This window comes from Sinocyclocheilus rhinocerous, unplaced genomic scaffold (genome assembly GCF_001515625.1).
Source record: "Sinocyclocheilus rhinocerous isolate Xijiao unplaced genomic scaffold, SAMN03320098_v1.1 scaffold263, whole genome shotgun sequence".
NCBI classification, from domain to species: Eukaryota; Metazoa; Chordata; class Actinopteri; order Cypriniformes; family Cyprinidae; genus Sinocyclocheilus; species Sinocyclocheilus rhinocerous.
The window spans coordinates 1108908-1129220 of NW_015645086.1; the positions used below are offsets into that span (position 1 = coordinate 1108908).

The following is a 20313-nucleotide window of genomic DNA, read 5'->3' on the forward strand; positions in this document are numbered from 1 at the left end:
TGTTTGATGTGTCTCTGAGGGTTGAAGCTAAACTCTGCAGAACACTGGCCTTCCATGAGCAGGATTGTACGTCCTTGCGCTAGAACTGGTGCTCAACGACGTTCAGGTTATCAGCTCATGAGAATCCAAGACCTGTTGTGTCAGAGAGACTTGCAAAATGTGCAGTGTTGGTGGTTGACCACTGCCCTAGAACACCTAGAATTGCCCAAACATCCTAGCAACTACATAGAAATGCATTAAAAACTATTTTCAAGAATTTTGGTATCATAGCGGCGAGTTTTGCGCAGGCAAGGACCAGTTGTATTTTCTTGGGAAAATGTACCAATATTTATTACATAGATTGAATGTCGTGAGCACTTTAAATGCAGGACTGTGGGCTTTGTTGTTTTGTTTAAAGGGGTAATATGATGTTGCTAAAAAGAACATTATTTTGTGTATTTGGTGTAATGAAATGTGTTTATGCGGTTTCAGGTTAAAAAAACATATTATTTTCCACGTATTGTACATTATTGTTTCTCCTCTATGCCCCGCCTTTCTGAAACGCGTCGATTTTTACAAAGTTCCTCGCATTTGAATCGTCAGTGGCAAATTCTTTATATATAAACAACGCACTTACAGTCTGTGAGTCAGAACAGCCGGCATTGTAGTCTACTCTACCAGGAAAATCGCATCATATGACCCCTTTAAGCATTTCAGTTCATTTGTTTTCGTCTGAAATTGCTTGTAGTATCTTTGCTTAGTGGCCAATCCAGGACCATTTGTTTAAAAACGCTGTCTCGAGTGTTCACTTATTCTCATCTTCCCCTGTCTGTCTGTCTATATATCTTTCCTTTTTTGGACTGTGCGGTCTTTGTTTTCTTGTTCTATTTTTAGTAGTCTCTTCAGCTTTTCTCATACGACTCCTTATATTTCTTCTTTCCTCCTTTCCATTTTTTGCAGCAATCAGAATAAAAAAAAAAACAAGGTTCAAAAGTCCAGACAGACATCTGTAGACTCCTATGTAAATCCTTTCATTTCACTCAGCTCATAATTAATCTGGTCAGTGTGTTGTCTCTCTGTCTTTTGTTTCCCTGCTTGAAAAGCCTCCTCACACCATTACCAGATAGTGAGAATTATGTCTGCCGAGGCCTCTGCCAGGAGGTTGTTCCCTGCCAAGAAGTGCTCGGCAGCTGTTGGCAGCTGGCTGTTTTTTAGATGATAGCATTTTGGAGCATTTTCCTGCTGGGATCACTTCAGGTGTTGAAAGATGCGTCTCACTGAGAGCTGCATGGTAGGCTTATCGACTTCAGGAAGTGCCAGAATCTGTGCATCAGACAAACACATTTCATTAGGATCAGTCCATAGATAATTCCGTTCTCTATTTGCGTAAGCTGACTTATTACTTTTAAAAATGCCTGTTTTTTTTGTTTTTTTATCCGTTAGTTTTCCTTGCGCTTAGTTTTAAGGAAAAAGTGCTTGCGTGGCCATAGTTTTGTCTGAGCTTATCTTGATGAAATGAGACTGTCTGAATTTAAAGGTGAAATGTGCAATTTTAAACTGTTGCAATTGTTTTTTTGAGTAGGCCCATATGGCAACATTGGTTCAATTTTGTTTGGAGCGGGACTGCCTGTTTGGATGAGCACTGGAATGTGGGGAGTGTTTGGAAACCTGTTTTGAGATAGTCATTGGCCACTTCATCAAAGTAAAATCTGAATGATTAAAATGGACTTTTCTGGTAAATATTGTTTTGGACCCCATTGACTTTAACTGTATGGACAAAACCAGTTAAAAAATCATCAGAAAATCTTTTGTGTTCTGCAGAATTATTAAAGTCATACAGGTTTGGAACGACATGAGGTAATAAATGATATAATTTCCAAGTTTTTGTCTTTAAGATTACCTCTTTCACTCAGGTTGAAATTTCATTTGGATCAAGTCCTAACAGATTACTAATCTGCATGTAAACATGCCTAGTGTTACATGACCTGTTAATGTTAGTTTCTATAATTTTCAATTGATGATGTTTCCAGGCAGGTCTCATGGGGACCTGTAAACTCTGAGTCACAACAATATGGAGGAAAGGCAGAAAAGTTTTAAAGAAGGGAATTCTATTCTGTGTACCTGAGAAAGTTGTTAAAGGGACATTGGCGTTCAGAGAGTTGGCCTATGTGTGCATTCGGAGAAAGAGAGAGAACAGGAAATGAGGAGGGAGGGAAGCTAGAGGGGCCAAAGAGGCACGAGTGGAATTTGCCTTAAAAGGGGTACGATTTAATAGTCCCACAGGCCACCCTGTCACCCCCACCCCCTCCTCTCCATCTCTTATCGTCCTTCAAGAAAAGAAAAAAATGTCCTCTGGAAAACTGAAAACACGCTGCTAAAAAGTGTCTTAGAGAGGCCGAGATAGAAAGCTTGACTCTGAGAGGCCTTGTCAGGGTAAATCGACTCTGAAGGGCTGATTCTGTTCACACAGGTTCTCAGTTGCACAGCCTAAGACCAGCCGCTACACATCAATGCTGCCAACTCGCATACCAACTCAGCCCAAAGCCCTGCAGAGCTGCGGCTTCCCTCGCTTTCCAGCAATGGTTGTTGTGGTCTGATACGGCATTTCATTTCCTGGTGGATAATCGTGGTTTCAGCTGGCCTGCTCCATGAGAATACTGGGAAAATATGTGAGGAAAAATGAGTAAATGGATGAGTGAAGTCAAGAGAAATTTAGCATGATCTTAATATGAGAAACCCCTTTGAGGTTGGAAGATCTGTAAGAGTTGCATGTTCCTCACTGTGGCTCCTGGAGACTATTTATTTATCTTAATTTCAAAGCTTCACACTTTGATCCTGATTCAAACAAGAGGTCACGTTTAGATGATGTGGTGCAAACTGGTGGAGAAAATTACTATTTCTGATTCAACAGAAGTTTTAAGTGTTTTTAACACTTTGATATGCAATCAATCGGGTGTTGCCAGCTGATAGCTAGAGTGTTTAGGGAGGTTACTAGGGTGTTGCTAATTGATCACTTGAGTGTTCTGGATAGATTGTATGGTGCGTTGCTAAGTGATTACTTGGGTGTTCTGAGTGGTTTGTATGGGGCATTGCTAAGTGATTACTTGGGTATTCTGGGTAGATGATAGGGCGTTGCTAAGTGATTACTTGGGTGTTCTGGGTGGATGATAGGATGTTGCTAAGTGATTACTTGGGTGTCCTGGGTGGATGACAGGGTGTTGCTAAGTGATTACTTGGGTGTTCTGGGTGGATGATAGGGTGTTGCTAAGTGATTACTTGGGTGTCCTGGGTGGATGATAGGGCGTTGCTAAGTGATTACCTGGGTGTTCTGGGTGGATGATAGGGTGCTGCTAAGTGATTACATGGGCGTAATGGGTGGATGACAGGGTGTTGCTAAGTGATTACTTTGGTGTTCTGGGTGGATGATAGGGCATTGCTAAGTGATTACCTGGGTGTTCTGTGTGGATTGTACGGGGTGTTGCTAAGTGATTACTTGGGTGTTCTGAGTGGATGATAGGGCGTTACTAAGTGATCACTTGGGTGTTCTGGGTGGATGATAGGGTGTTGCTAAGTGATTACATGGGCGTAATGGGTGGATTGTATGGGGTGTTGCTAAGTGATTACTTGGGTGTTCTGGGTGGATTGTATGGGGTGTTGCTAAGTGATTACTTGGGTGTTCTGGGTGGATGATAGGATATTGCTAAGTGATTACATGGGCATCATGGGTGGATTGTATGGGGCATTGCTAAGTGATTACCTGGGTGGATGATAGGGTGTTGCGAAGTGATTACTCGGGTGTCCTAGGTGGATGATAGGGTGTTGCAAAATGATTTTCTGGGTGGATGATACAGCTTTGCTAAATGATTAACTGGGTGTTCTGGGTGGATGATAGGGCATTGCTAAGTGATAGCTAGGGTGTTTTGACTGGTTGCTATGGTGTTGCTAGGTGATTGCTAGGGTGTTCCAAATCTAATATTAGTAATTAATAATATTATGGTCTCTATATATGGCTCAGGTCCCTCCTTTAATCTACATCTATGGGACGTTTTTCCCATTTTATGTTCTCTATATATGGCTCAGGTCCCTCCTTTAATCTACATCTATGGGACGTTTTTCCCATTTTATGTTCTCTATATATGGCTCAGGTCCCTCCTTTAATCTACATCTATGGGATTGTACATCGTTTTTCCCATTTTATTGTCCACCTGATGAAAATCATAAATCTTATTCTTTAGAAAAGTACTAACATACCTCTCCTCCACAACCTGCATGATTTGAGGCATGATTTGATGTTCTCCTAACGCTAAAAATTACGGACAAAATGCATAGCATAATCTCAGTTAAGGAGGTAAAAAAGAAGTCAGCATATGTCTGTTTACTGTCTGAAAGACAGAGAACTTGAGCACAATGGTGTGTGTGTTTCTGGGAAAAGTAGGGGGTGGGGGCTGATATCCTCTGGATGTTGGCTTGTGAGTTGTGTACATTTGGCTGACCGTACGCGTGCTGCTTTCAGAGTGTGAATAGACTTTTGATTTAATGGGCATATTCTTACCTTTGTTTACGTATGTGTGCTCACAAGAGACAGATGAGTGTGAACTGGCGAACATGTGTGTGTGTTTGAATGAGAGCCAGGAAAAGGGGAAGGGCCTCAAGTGAGCGGACAAAAACAGCTGCTCTTGTGTGCTCAGGAAACCTCATCCAGAGAGAGCGACCGTGGAGAGACGGACCAGCAGGGTCCAGATCTCTATATGGGTTGTGCCCTGAGTGTGGATAGCTGTGGGGACGAGCCAGATCCGGTACCCGTGAGAGGGTCTTTAAGGAGGGAGAGAGCAAAGTCCAGGGGAAACATGAGGCTGACCAAGGTGGGTACTTTCAAAATTAGCTTACAGGTGATGAGTTCAGAGAACATGTTTACTTGTGTTCTGCAATGTCAGATGAGCAAGAGTCTGTTTGTGGTGAAACCCATGCGAGGAGCTGGGTTGTTGATAAGAGTCGGTTAAAGTTCAGTTAAAGTCAAGTTTTGCACGTTGTTGTTAAAAGTGAAGTTACTCATTTGTAGTGAAAACAGCATCAAATAAGATGCATTTACCGATCAGAAAACGATTTGCCTACATATGTGTTGTGCATTTACATGCTTGTTATGTATAGAGGGTCTAGAACTGTGTTGTATGCTTGCCTTGTTTTTTTCATGTATTTGTCACATTATTGAAAATAGATTTGTGCACATTTTGAAGAAAATGGAGTGATGCCTGCCTATGCAAAACGTGCCACCACAATGTCAGGGTGTTGCTGTGTGGTTGCTAGGGTATTTTGGATGGTTGCTCTGGTGGTTGCTAGGGTATTCTCGGTGGTTACTAAGGTGTTCTGTGTGGTTGCTACAGTGTTCCGGATGGCTATTCAAGTGTCTTTGAATTTTTCTTTGCTAGATATAACTTAGTTCCCTCCTTTAGTTTATCTGAGACTTTTTTCATTTGATTGCACACAATGTGAAAATCATAATTTTGTAACACTTTATTTTAGGAACCAATTATCACTATTAGCTAACATGCATATTACAGCATATTGGCTTATAAAACATATTAATTCCCTATTCTGCACAACCATATTTTAGATCCCTTAATCCTACCCTATACCTAAACTTAACTACCTTACTAACTATTAGTAAGCAGCAAATCAATAGTTTATTGATGCAATAGTTAAAAGTGAGATCTGGACCTTAAAATAAAGTGTGACCCATAAGAATGATCACTTAGAAAAGTAATATCACAGCTTTCCTCAAAAAGCTGCATGATTTGACGTATCATTCATATCCGTAGCACAAACAGTGTGGGATGAGTTACACGCTGGAGTTGAATACTTATGATTAGGGGTTTGTTCAGATCTTTGTGTGAGGATGAGCGCGTGTGTTCTGGAGTAGGCTAACAATGTCTCCCTGATTGTTGATACTGACAAAGAAGGCCTGGAAAACTTGAGGAGGGCTTGATTGTGTGTTTACATGCCTGAGAGTGAAAGTCTAAAATGGTCTGGTCCCCGAGGCTCGTTCACGTGTAGTGCAGCGTGGGAACTTTGAGCCCTCCGTATGAAGTCACAAAGTTGTAGCTGATTCCGTGAAGCAGGCCTGGGAATCATTATATGTCTCTCAGCATTTATTCAGCCATGCCACTTTCATATTTTGCTGCATGTCCATCATCTGTGCCCAAACACACACATTTTAGTCTTGTCACTGTGGGACTGCAAAATAGTCCATCCACTGTCCTGTTGATTTTAATAGCAAACTTGCATAAGGCTGTGGTTTATTTTGAATGCTTCCTCCTACTACTGCAGCCATCATGTTTGTTTTTACAGACTTTTTTTTTTTCATTTTAATACCAGGGTAGTTTCTTTTCTTTTGCTGTGGTTGCAGAGTTTAATGGTAATACTCCTAAATCAGTGTATGATCATGTCAAATAGAGGAGGATTTTGGTCTGCTGATGAGACTATAATGAAACACTGTGTTATGCAAGCATATAACCCATTTATGGTGCTATCTAACTAAGCAATCTGACATTTAGCTGATGCTTTCTAAGCCCCAGTGGAGTAACCTGGTGTCCAAAAGTCAAGGGCTTCATAGATCAACCCTCACAGGATCTGAACCTACGACCCTTCAGATCCTTAACCACTAAGCTGCACGATGTATTACTTACTAGTCACATCAAATCAATCATTGTGCCCTTTCATTACAGATTGCATTATTCTTAGCCCTTGGCTGTTCATTGTTTTTTGTAATTTTATTTTATTTTATTTAGTTTTATTGTTTTGTTTTTTGTATTTTGTTTGTTTTTTGTCTTGTTTTGTTTAACTTTTGTTTTATTATTCTTCATTTTGATTTGTTTCATTTTATTTTATCTTACTGTGTTTTTGTTTTGTTTTGTTTTGTTTCTTTTCAAAAAGTTTGTTTTTTGTTTGTTGTTCAAAAGTTGTGATAGCCTCCTTTGAGCAAAATTTTTCAAACCCTGATTAAGCAGAGTCCTTGACTAACCAAATATATTTTTTAGTGATGAATTTTGATAGTTCTAATCAATATCCAGCAAACTGCTGTGCATTATGGTGCATCTGAGTTTCCTGTCTTCTCTGCAATCTGAAAACACAACTGTTCTCAAACTATGCTCTTTGTTTATCTTTGCTCTTTGGGACTTATGGTATATTCCTCGAATATGCATGGAATGACAGAAACTTTAACAAGTGCAGTTTACTGCTGCCATAATCCACAGGCATCCACTATAAACACCGCACAGGAAAATGCCTGGTCAATGTATAAATAGGCTATGTTTTTTTTCCCAGGAACACACACTCATGCATGCTGCTGGTATAAAGCACATACAGGGACATAAACATGTTTTTATTTCTTCTTCCTTTGTTCCCAACTTGCACATAAATATTAAAACATCAACACAAACATACGAACACGAATGAAAACTATTACATTTCTGAGCAATTGGAATTACAATTTAGGCAATAGAAACCACCCAGAACACCCTAGTAATTGCATAGCAATATGTTTTCAACCATTTGGAACACCCTAGCAGCCACTTAACAACACATTGGCTTCTACTCACAACGTCCTAGCATTGTGGTCACAAGTTCTTCTCACAAACATTGGAATTCTGGAAGCACTGATCAGTCTGTTTCTACTATTTCACATTCCCTCATTCTCATATGAAATTGAGCTCTGTAAAGCTAGGATGGGTACACACACCTACAGTGTGTAACTGTCTGCATATTCTCAGGAGGACATGGTCAGACATCGGGGTGTTACTCTGACAGAATGAGGATGTGTGTGTAGTGAGGGAACACGAGAAAAATTGTGTGCGCAATGAGGAATGTGAACTGGAAACACTTGAAAGGAAAAGGAAAGCCATCCCTGCCCTTTTAGTGCCATCAAAGCACTATAGTGTGCTGGGGTCATAAAAACAAATTTTCTCTGAAATCTCTCTGCGCTCTGTTTGCTTTCCTTCACCGTTCAGAATACAACCCTGACATCTGCCCGCTGCAGAGTTTGTGCAGTACTCTAAATGTTTTGGGAGTGAGTTGGGAAATGGGCTGAGAATGAGAAGAGGGATATGATTCAGCGTTTCATAAAACATATGAAAATCAGTGTAAATATTGGGTGTTTCTTCTGCCTTATAGTCATTTTTATATACAAATTTTAGCTTTTATTTGAGATGTAATGGAAATGGCACTGGTGGAAATGATCATGGCTTTCATTAAAAAAAAAAAACTGACAGCATTCATGTTATTGTTCGTGTTCATGTCATTGAACACTTAAGTGTTTTTAGCAAGTTTATTTTCTAAAAGTCCACAAAAGTGGACCCATCGCTGCATCTTCATATTTCCTCTCTCCCCGTCTTTTCTCATTTCTAGCACACCACTTCTTTGAATCCCTCTACCCCCCGACATTCAGTCTATCCCCTCCTCACCATCCTGCCTCAGTCTCTCTCTCTCTCTCTCTCTCTCTCTCTCTCTCTCTCTATCTCCATCATCTAATTCCCTCCCTCCCTGCACAGCTGTATTTAATCAGCCCCTGGCTCTTTCGTACCCAATCATTCCTGCACTCACCCCTCCCTCCATTTCCTCTTTCTGCATGTTCTCATCTCTCTCTCTCTCCCTCTCTCTCTCAGCATCCTCCTCTTTTTTTAAATAATGTTTGTGTTCTCCCTCAAACATTCCATCCAAAACTGTTGGCCAATATTACATCACCACACGACAAATATGTGTTTCCAAAGTGCATTCATTTGAAAAGGGCCTAAGATGTATGTGTTGACATGGCCACAGGTGTTTCTAAATATCCGGGACTTCCTGTTTTGTTATTTTGAATAAATTTAGGTGCTACGGTAACACAGGTCTCTGTGCGGCAGAAACATGGCTTCATTTAAACACAGTTTCACCTCCACAGCTGAGGGTTGCTGTCTGTGAGTAATGATCCTGCTCTATTTCCAGTTCCACCTTTTTTCGTTTTTGTCCCCACAGTCCCCTGTTTATAATTACAAGATAGATTTTTACATTTTCTGAAAATTTGAGTGGTGCTTATCCATGCAAAACACGTCATTATGATGCTACAGTGTTGTGGGTGTTTGCCAGAGCATTGTTATTCAGTTGCTAAAGTTTCCATGATATTCTGCTTTCTAGATATGACTCAGATCCCTCCTTCAATATACACTATCACTCAAAAGTTAGCGGTCTCAAAGATATTTTTAATGTCTCAGAGCCTTAAAGTCTCTTATGCTCACTAAAGCTGCATTTGTTTGACAAAAATACATTAAAAACAGTAATACTGTTTTTATACCGGTGTCCTGCAGAGTTTAGCTCCACCTTTCCTCAACACACCTGCCTGGAAGTTACTAAGACCTTGGTTAGCTGGTTCAGGTGTGTTTGATTAGGGTTGGAGCTGAACTCTGCAGGACACTGGCCCTCCAGGACCCAGTTTGGGTGACCCCTGATTTAAGGCATCCTCGCTGAATAAAGGTATCAAAACATCTTTGTATTTATGTATATATTGTATTGTTTCATTCTTGACAAATATTTAAACTAATACAATTTTAAATCAAAATTTGCAATCATAAAAAAATGACATTTCTTTTGATGCTAAAACTCATCATCAAAGCAGAGTGAAATAATCACAAAAATCATTTGTATAATCATTTATGTCATTTGTTTCAAATACTGAGAATTATTTACTGTTCAGAAAAATATTATCTGAGAACATTTTTTCCCCCCGCTCAAGCTGTAATGTTTATGTAATGTAATAAAAATCCAAGTAAATATTGGGTGTTTTTTTCAATTACAGCCATTTTTATAAAACCAGGTGTTGATTTTAAATTATTTTTTAAAATAAAGAATAATATACTGATACTATATAAATATAACTGATAATAATACGACTCCCAGTTTATCATATATGCCATGTGAAAATCATATTTCTGATTGCTTATAAAAGTAATAGCACCTCTCCTCCACAAGCCACATGATTTGAGGCATCTCTCGTGTCCATAGCACAAACAAATGGGATGAGTTACTTGGCAAAATGTAATGTGCTTTGGGTTTGCTTAAATCCCTAACCTTAAATATGAGAAGTAGAACAGGGAGAGATGGAAAAGGGAGAGCATGTACATAGGAAATGCAAAAGAATATAGTTCTATTTTGAATTATTAAACATGAATTCTAGATAAAGAAGTCTCTCCTCTGGTTCTATAAACAGTATAAATTCGTATGCACATGGGTTGGCGAATGGGACGGGACATGTTTCTCTAATGTTCACAGTCTGCCTGCTGGAGGGCCCCTTTCTCCCCAACCATGTGCCTTCCACATCCTGTCTGCACACACTCTCCCATGGCCTGTGTGTCCTACACACGTCTCTCTTTACCCTTTCTCAACAAGCCTTACTCACTCACTCTCCTTAATCGGATTGTATAATTTCCCCTCCCCACCTGATACTCATGCTTTCTCTTGCCCTTCCTTATCCCTTCCCTTTCCTTTCCTTCTCATGTGGTTCCCCATGTACTTTGTTTTCTTGAATTTTATCTCAATGATTAACTTCAAACAACACATATCTTCTCTTTTTATATTCTGTGATATGGCAGTATATCTAGAAGTGGACTAGTAAAAAGTCAAAACATATTTATAATCTCATTCTTTTGCGTCAAATGTATATATATATATAAACCCTAAAATTCTATTCCACATTTTTATTTCCTGTTTCCAATTCAGACAATTCACAAACGTTCATTAAGTAATTCAAATAAACATTCAATAATACATTGCTATTTGCTTATTTGTGTTCGTTTAGATGTTTAATATATCAGTCGTAATGTTTTGTGTTGTTTATACGGAGCTTATTTCATAAATGCATTAATCATTGGCACATATCACATGGTGTTTGTATGGGGCTTCAGTGCTGGAAGCCGCATTTGCTTGGCTGTGCGATTCCACAGAGAGCATCTCTGTTTATTCTGCTCGTGGGCTGATGGACGGCGTTCATCACTTAGATTTGAGGCCATTCATTTTAATCATGTAGTGTTTGAAAATGTTTCTTAATTGGCGAAAACAAAACCCAACGAGGAACAAATATGAGGCCTAGTTGAATGTGCTTTATTGTGTGTTTGGAACTTCCATCTTTTAAGAAATGTATCAAAAGCTACATTTGACGCAATTTTAAGGCGTTTAAATACTACTGAGTGCGCTTCACATGCTGCATCTCTAGAAAACTCGTGTGAATGCGCCAGCAGATGTAACTCCACATGTGACCAGTTGATGTCGCTTTTGTGCTTTTAATAGTTCTTTCAAAGGTCCCTACCGGTCCATACATGCATTACACTGATTTTCAGACTATCTGTACTGTAGAGACAATGATGTATAGCATTCAAAATAAATAAATAGGCTAACTGTCTAATGCACACCAGCCACTAAGTAATATAGAACTCCACATGTGACCAGTTGATGTCGCTTTTGTGCTTTTAATAGTTCTTTCAAAGGTCCCTACCGGTCCATACATTTTTCAGACTATCTGTACTGTAGAGACAATGATGTATAGCATTCAAAATAAATAAATAGGCTAACTGTCTAATGCACACCAGCCACTAAGTAATATAAGATTTCATTTCATAACAAACTTGTTGTTTGCAAAGTTGTTTAAACCTTGTTTGTTTATTTATTGATGTTAATACCACAATTTCCTGTTGAATAAGGGAGAACACCATAATATAATGTAATATTATTATAATATATTATATAAAATGTAGATGATAGAATTAATTCACAATTAAATGCACTTTTAAATATTTTAAGCAGAAAAGAGCTAAATATCTAAATGAATGTGATGCTATAGTGAAAGATATGTTGTAGAACAGCGCTACATTCATAAAGGCAGGCGCTTGCATTTCATCCAATCAGCTATCGATTCTTCAGGATGCCGCCAATCAGAAAATTTTTCTTCTACTAACAACATTCCACAGTGTTCTATTCCCGCTGTAGCTCCTCCCACACGGCCAGACTATGAGTTTAGTGAAAGTAAAGAAAACAACTCCATCGGTAGTCGAGTGCCACTCCATTGACTCATTGGGAATGTAGCCCATGAAATCTTTAAGGAAACCTTTTTTAGCTGGAGTATTCTTCAAAAACATGAGTAAGGTAAAGTATTTTCTTTCAGTACAGATCTAAGATGACATGTCTAGAGGTCCTGAATGTAAAGAAATGGACATAAAATGGTTGAAATTAGATGTGATTAAATGGATTGAAATAATTTCTATTAAATGTTACTGTATGCGTGTTATGCACATGATTTGTTAGGAGCAACGCTGATCTGATATGTAGTTCACCTCTGTGTTAGAGCATCCTACAGGTGAGTGCTTGTGAGAAAAGCGACTCTAGTTTGTGTTTTTAACTGTAAATAAGATACAGTAGTTTTGATCCGAGCTTAACAACACACTGTTGTCCCATATGGTAAATAAATGCGCTTGTGTAAGAAGTACAATGTGCTTTTAATGGAAGATCGCTGGTATTGGTTCTGCTCAGTGTCCACGCTTTCCATGTTCACTATCATGGCATGAAACATGTCAGATGCATAACAGCAGCATGAGCGAAGTCTCTCGTTCTCGTTCTGTAGGGACAATTATCACACGCCTTACATAACCACAAATGAAAACCGCATAAATCTCTTAAAAGTTTCATCACTCTGCTAATTAAGTCTCGACAAATCTAATTTAAACACGGCGTTTGAGTTTGTATGTTAATTGCGTATGTCGTCGTTGAAAGTCTTAAGGAAACGCGCACCTTTGGTTTTCCCACTCTTTACCAGGGGTGAAACTACACTAAAAGCTGGAGCAGAAAGAAAGAGTCATCATATGACTTCACGAGCTGGTAACTAATAGCTACTGCGTCATCATGCATTAAACGCCTCACTAGAGACATCAAAACATGCTGAGCTTACTACCTAGACAGCGTTTTTGGGTATCGCAAGCGATTAAGATCATCTATTAACCTGTACTATTACATTTTTAAGTCAATTATATATATATTTTTCAAAATAAACTTTCCTTTCAGTAATGTAAAGGAATACTCTCGTGTTGTCGCCAAAATACCAGAGTTGCTTCAGTAAAAATGAGTATACTCATTTAATTTAATGATTGAAATTTGAAATAGAAAAAAAAAAATTAAAGAAATTAATTCATTAATATAATATTTGGACATGTACTATCCTCCTGAGAACCATAAAGAAAGTTTTGTGAATTTTGTTGTTTTTTAATGTCATTAGTACATTGGTTGGAGCATAAGAAACCAATGGAGAAAAAACATTTTTGAAAAAATATTTTATTCATATTTTATTCTGTCCTTTGTAGAGGACACCAGGACTAAGTTATATATATATATATATATATATATACAGTGGGTACGGAAAGTATTCAGACCCCCTTAAATTTTTCACTCTTTGTTATATTGCAGCCATTTGCTAAAATCATTTAAGTAAATTTTTTTTCCTCATTAATGTACACACAGCACCCCATATTGAAAAAACAATGTTTTATTTTTTCATTCACCAAACAGTTTTTAGGATTCAAGCTATTTTTAACCAAACCTTGTACAAAGATGATTCTCAACTATGTTATGAAAGATATAACAGAATGATTTGATGTACTAGTTTACTTTATGCAATATGTGCGTAAAATGTCCATAAATTGCTATTCTCATTCTATACAGTGTGTCCATAGCATCTAATTTGCATATTAATGCGTTCTTGGGGCAAACCATAATGAAAAAAAGAAGTGTAATAATGGGAGTAATAACTTGGCAACATTTTCATAAGAATATCTCATATTTCATATGAATATTAATCTATAACTTATTTCCCTATTGACCCCAAAATGACTGATTAACATGATGTTTGTCCTGGTGTCCTCTACAGTAGACATGTATGAAAATTATGCCCTGTTTCGTAATAAAAAGTCATATTCTGATTTGAAACCCCATGATATTTACTTGATTTTTCTGAGATTTTTATTTATTTATTTATTTTTACGACAAACAATTTGAAAATTAGTCAGATTTAAATGATAATTACAAAATGTTGAGTGCTAAATTTGATCAGTCATTTTTAAAGACCAAGGAGAAGGTGTGTTTATGATCAAACCTCCAAACATTTGATATCTCTAAAAAAGCCCTGAATGTGCTTTGTACAGAACATCCAGACTTAAAACTGAGGCGTGTACGGTCTCAGAGAAATTCACTAAAATATAATGTCCTCTACAGAGGATAAAGGTCTATGCCTGGGTCCCAGGAGGCTATGGTAGTTTTGAAGAATAGTCACGTAAAATATCTTGAATATCAGTGTGATATCATTATTGTGAGAAGAAAGGCAATGCAAAATACAAGAAGATGGGGGAAAATATTCCTTTGTGTGAACACAACAGGCAGTTGTTTATATCTTCATGAACCTTGCGTGAAGTTCCTCAAACTCTTTAAAGCATCTTGGGACATTGCACACGTAGTAGGTGTATTTTAGCAAACAGTGTAATGACGTGCAGAATGGTGTAGAAGTCCAGATTCTTGAAGATGTCGTTGACTTTGCTGAGGATGTAATGCTGCAAGTCAGTAGATCGTGTGTGAGTTCATCAGTGAAGGATGTTCTTCTGCCATACAGCTCTGAATACAGCTAAACAGCCATTAAATATGACCACAATTTGGAGAATATAAGAAAACCTTTCATTTTAAGTGGGCTGGTTGCTTGCTAGTAGCTCAGTAAATAGTTGATATGATTTGCTACCGACATGATAATTACTTCTCTCTCTCATGCTCTTTCTATATGAGCTGTCACTTCGTATCAGACCTCGCATGGACTATTTCAGCTTAGTGTGTCCACCTGCATACACAAAGTGGATGTAACGCAAACTTTATTATATCACACTCGTCTATGAATTGGTCTGCTTGAAGAGAATCATATACCGTTTACATTATAGAAGAATCCAGGAAAGAGTTATAGGTGTGTAAGAGAGCAGTACAGTAGAAGTGTTACTTGGCAACACTCAGTAATAATTCTTGCTGTTGATTTTAGAGCAGTAAAAAAGTTGCAAGTAATTACTATGTGATATAAGCCATAATCAGGGGGATTTCTTTACAAGCATATTGAGCCATTTATGTATAGTCATAAAATGAGTGTGGTTACTGATTAGTGTGTTTTACTTGGTTCTTTCTGAAGTTTCAAGTTTCACATCATATTGAAATGCTCAATCATAACCGACCACCACCACGGTTAGATTATAGTGTGCGAACGTTTACTGACATGAAGGTTCATGTAAGAGTCATGCCACAGGAATTCCTGATGTGTAATCGGACATATGTGTGCGTGATTGTGTTTTATCCTTATATATTTGTATCGGACTTTCCCTTGGCTTTCTCTTGGGTTATATATAGTAACATGACGACAACATTGTGCGGTAGAGTAAGTTCTTGATAACAGTCTGACACTAATAGACTGCTGTGTGATTTAGTGTGTGAAGTCTCAGTGATGGCTTATAGGAGGAAGTGCAAATAATAGCTCACACAATAGGATGGGAAGATTAGCCCGTCATTTCCTGAGGATGCAGGCCTGTAACCATCATGGAAGAGGACACATCCCTCCAGTATTCAATATATTCGTATACTAGTAGTTGAATAGTTTACATGCTCATTATGAATACAGATAGTTCGCTGTGAATGTTGTGTGTGTTGTGTTTTGGCCATTGTGCGTTTGTTTGTCATGGAGACATATTTGATTAGCGCAGGAAGTATGTAATGGCGCTACGCTGACTTCATCACTGGAACAGGCAGTTTCTGTTCTTTCACTGCCTGTCCCACCCTACACACACACTTACAAACACACACTCGTATTCACACACACATGGCTCCCTTGCTTTCCCTTTACCACCCCTCAGTGAGGAAAAAGGCCTGTAACACTTTTTTTATACTCCCCAGTTGAGATACTCATTCTTTATTAACCCTAAATGTTTGGTGCGTTCAGCAAGATGCTGTGCTACAGATGTGAATAAGGCCTAAAACTGTGAGGCTTGATGCCCCCATCAGGGATGTGCTTTTACTTCTAAGCAATCAGACTTTTTTCAGGTATTAAAACATGCATGGGACCCATTGCAAAAGGGATATGAATTGTCTAAGGACGATTATATTGAGCCAGTAAGTGATGACTTAACAACCTCCCGCAACATTTTACCAACTGCATAGTAATGCCCTAGCAACAAATGTTTAATTTTTACAGAAAAATACTGTAAATGCTACAGTAAAAACCTGTTAATTGGTTGACTGTAGCTTACCAGGGCATATATGGTGAAATTTTTTTTTAACATTGCATTGTGTGTGATTATACTGTAAAATACTGTTAAATTTATGTTAAGTAAAAACTATAAATTACTGAAAAATTTAAGGGGGTCTGAATACTTTCCGCACCCACTGTATATGGTGAAAAAATTTTTTAACATTGCATTGTGTGTGATTATACTGTAAAATACTGTTAAATTTATGTTAAGTAAAAACTATAAATTACCATATAATTTCCATTGAAAAACAGTAGAATGTCACATTGTCATTTCTGGCAGCCACAGCTGCGTATTTTAGCATACATTTAACTGGATATTTTTAACAGTGTAGAACACCCTAGCAACTGCATAGCAACCACCCTCTAGTATTGTGGCTGTGAGTTTTGCACCGGCAGAACAATCTGCAAAAATGGCAGGATTTTAGTGCCATTGCATCGAACGCCACTATAAACATCTCGTCTGAATTGTTTGGGCAGGAAAGCTAATTCCTCTGGCATTAAAAGCACTTTTTCAGCAAGTGTAGGTTATAGCAGCAGTTAATCCGGCGCTCACATATTCCACATTAGGACAGCTTGATGTCCAAGATCTCAGTTCCCTTCATCCAGCCCCACTGATGTTTATTCTTCTGAATTGTCTGTTCTAATGGTTTTTTCTTGAATTGTTGTTTGTGCCAGCTTACCAGAGTTTCTATGTCTGTATGATTTGAAAATGTAATGGGTAGCATCTGTTGGTGGAACACCATGGTTGCAGGCACGATTTTGTGATTGATAACTTGGTTATTCGCAGATGCTTTTTGTTAATCGCGACCTACGGGAGACGGATGGCAGGGACAGTCTCCTTGGGGCACCCTGGGCATTAATGCTATGCTGATTGGAGAGCATTTGTGGCTAAGGCAGGATGGAGATCTGAGCAACTTTGTGGGCTGCTTCTACTTGGATTTGTACCTTAGAGGCCCAAATTCTAGAGGCTCCACCACCAAATCTGCAGTGATTTCTCTTTCTTGAGTTGGATCTGCCAACTACAGCGACAGATACAGGAAGTTGTGTGTGTCTCAGTGGCACATTTAATTGGTCTAACTGTCTGTTAGTGATTCTTATTTGTTCAATTTGTGAATTCACAAATACCTAAAAAAGAAAAAATTAAAAATCAATTCCTACATACAGTGACTGTGCATCCCTGTGCATCAAGGTCAAAATGTCATAAAAGTTTATATTTTTATGATTAGGCAAGGTTAGTTCAGTTCGCAAAATGTCATGTGGTGTGACTATATAACCTAAAATATAACAAATTATAAAAATAAATAAAGTTTAACTTATATAAAGTTGTAGTGTGTATATATATATATATATATATATATGTAATATGTTTTAAATGTTTTGAAGATTCAAGATGTAAGAAGCAGTGCTATTATAGTTAACTAAAACTACACCCTAAGAAAAGCATTTTTGTTACTTGAAATAAAATAAACTTTAAATTAAAATAAAATATAAAAAAATCTTATTTTATTTCATGTAATTGTCATTTGTCAAGGCAACATTTCTCATTTTAACTAGGTGTACTAAAATAACTAAAACTGATTTTTTTTTCTTTTAATTACTTAAAAATAACAAACACAAAACAAAATTACTAAAACATTAACTAAAATTGAAATGGAAATTCAAAATATTTTTTAAAATTCTAAATATTTATAAAAACTGTAATAGTATCTTAGTGATACTAAAATAACACTGGTAAGAAGAATATATAATTACATTTACAATTACATCACATCACATTTTTATTACTTTTACATTGTTTTAATTGAAACTTTTTTTGAAAATGTTATAAATGCTTTTCAAAACCATATGAAACCAACATGAATACAAAGAGTACATTTCTACCAACTTGGCACATGTGTTTTAAGGTAAATTTCATTTTTGTGGACACTCTTGTATGTCATTGACCCCTAAATGTCAGTTGGTGTTTATGTTCTCGTTGAGCTTCCATTCCTAGCTTGCATGTACTGAATTGGGCTGGAACACAAAGTTCGGTTCATTGCAGGATATTGCACACAATGTGAGGATCTGTTGAAGCTGGAGCTATTTATGGAAGAGAAGAGAGTGCAAGAGGTGAAGAATCATGGGAAAATTGGTACATGGGTGTGCGTTTTGCCCAAAATACGGACTTTCCTGTCGCTTTCTGTCGTTTCTATGTCTGTTTATATCCAGATTGTCTGTTCAATTCCTCTTCTGTTATTTCATTTGAGCTTTGAAGCTTTGGCATGCTGTTCTGGATGGCTAAAATTAAGTGAACAGTTCCTCCTTGTCTCTGCGCCGTGCCCTGGGGGCTGTCCCTTCCCTGACTACCTGCTCTTGGCACACTGCCGGCTGGGCAGTAGTTAGTCTGTTGACGGGTGTTGCAGAGCGCCGGACCTGTGAGACGTGATTTTGCACACTCGGTTAAAGGGGGTGGGGTTACTTAGTGCAGGTAATGGCCTGCTGATTATTTTTTCATTCGGGTTCTTGACCCCTGTGGACTTTAGCAGTGGAAAGGTAGGCTTTATAATGCATGTTCTGTGCTCACCTAATTAGGGTGCACAGAAAGGTCACTTTTATGCTTAATAGGGCTTAATTACAAAAACACTGACTTGTAGGCCAGAATTAGAGGACAAGTACATTTTGGTTCTCTCAGGTGGCATTAATGATTTCTTTTTAAAGGGGTCATATGATGCTTTTTTAAAGATCATTATTTTGTGTAAGTGTAATTATGTAGTTGAAGGACCTTTACTTTTTTTTTTTAGAGCTTTCAATTTAAATTAATATAACTGTAGTACAATGCATATTTATTTATCTATTTAATCATCTGCCAGAGTAATGTATTGTCTTTGTATTATTTGAAGTTGGGGATTTATTTTTTTATTTTTTTAGCAAATATCGATATATGTGATTAATTGCACATTTAGTATGGATTATTCATCAGAACATGTAACTAAAACTTTTTGACAGCCCTAATTTATTTTATATTTTCAGTAGTTTGTAGTATATTTGGATCTCCAGTTCAACTTGGTCAAATAATTTGACATGCATTTTAATTATTATATATATATATACATTATTTCACAGTCGGTTAACAAAACTGCTTTACTGATTTATGAATATTTAAAAAATATTTTAAAAATTGTGCCATTAAATGTAATTAAAATGGCACTAAAAGAGCCATTAAATTGAAACTTTTCTTGAAAATGATATATTGTAAAAGTTTTTCAAAACCATGTGAAACCAGCATGAATACAGAGTACATCTGGGAGCTTGGCACATGTGTTTTTATTTTCTTTATCGTGGACACTTTTATACGTCATTGACCCTTGGCTAAAGTTAAGGAAAATTAAAAGCTAGAAGCTGAAATTAGAAGAAAGAGAGGAAATCTGAGCATTAAGGAGCTGTAAAAGAGAGAGGAAAAAGCAGCTGATGATTTTCATTTGGGTGGACAAACTGAACTCCTGGAGCAGCCAAGCAAATCAACGTGATCTGGCTGAGATCTCTGAGAGGGGTAAACGAGACGATCCAGTTTGATTAACCCAGAAAGAGGGCTTTCTTAGTATCCATGGATGTTTAAATGGGACAGTTTAATGCATAACACATAACGTTTGTCATGGGGCACTTGCTTGCTTACAGGGCATTTGCTAACATCTGAAGCAGCTGATCCTGATGTTTGTTCATAGTGAATGAAAGACTTGCTCTGATTAAGCAATTATAGTCAGCTTATAATAGTTCTCAACCTTAGTCATTCTGAAGAAGTCTTGTGTTACAGTACAGTCAAAGAGGACAGACTGCAGTGACACAAATGTTGCTCTGCTTCTCACTTGCTTTTGCTTCAGGACCCAGATTTTACATTGGAAATCAAGTGATGTCCCAAAGCCGCTACCTTTATTATTATTATTTTTTACCAATTATATATATATATATATATATATATATATATATGTCTTTAACATCAAACAGGATCAGTATTATAAACTACC

The 20313-nt window shown here is 37.5% G+C and overlaps 1 protein-coding gene across 7 annotated transcripts in view; it reads left to right on the forward strand.

Annotated features, from left to right (window-relative positions):
* The first annotated feature begins 4477 nt into the window (after positions 1-4477).
* The window catches only part of LOC107705704 (tensin-2-like), a 47544-nt gene continuing 31708 nt past the window's right edge, over positions 4478-20313 (forward strand). For 2 of the 7 annotated variants that reach the window (XM_016509118.1, XM_016509120.1), the window contains exon 1: positions 4479-4841. In XM_016509118.1, coding sequence (XP_016364604.1) covers positions 4728-4841 — 114 coding nt within the window. In that variant the 5' untranslated portion in view covers positions 4479-4727. Of the gene's footprint in view, positions 4842-12015; positions 12142-18405; positions 18444-20313 lie in introns of those variants that run through there. The other 5 variants (XM_016509124.1, XM_016509123.1, XM_016509119.1 and 2 more) reach the window with 4 other exon arrangements.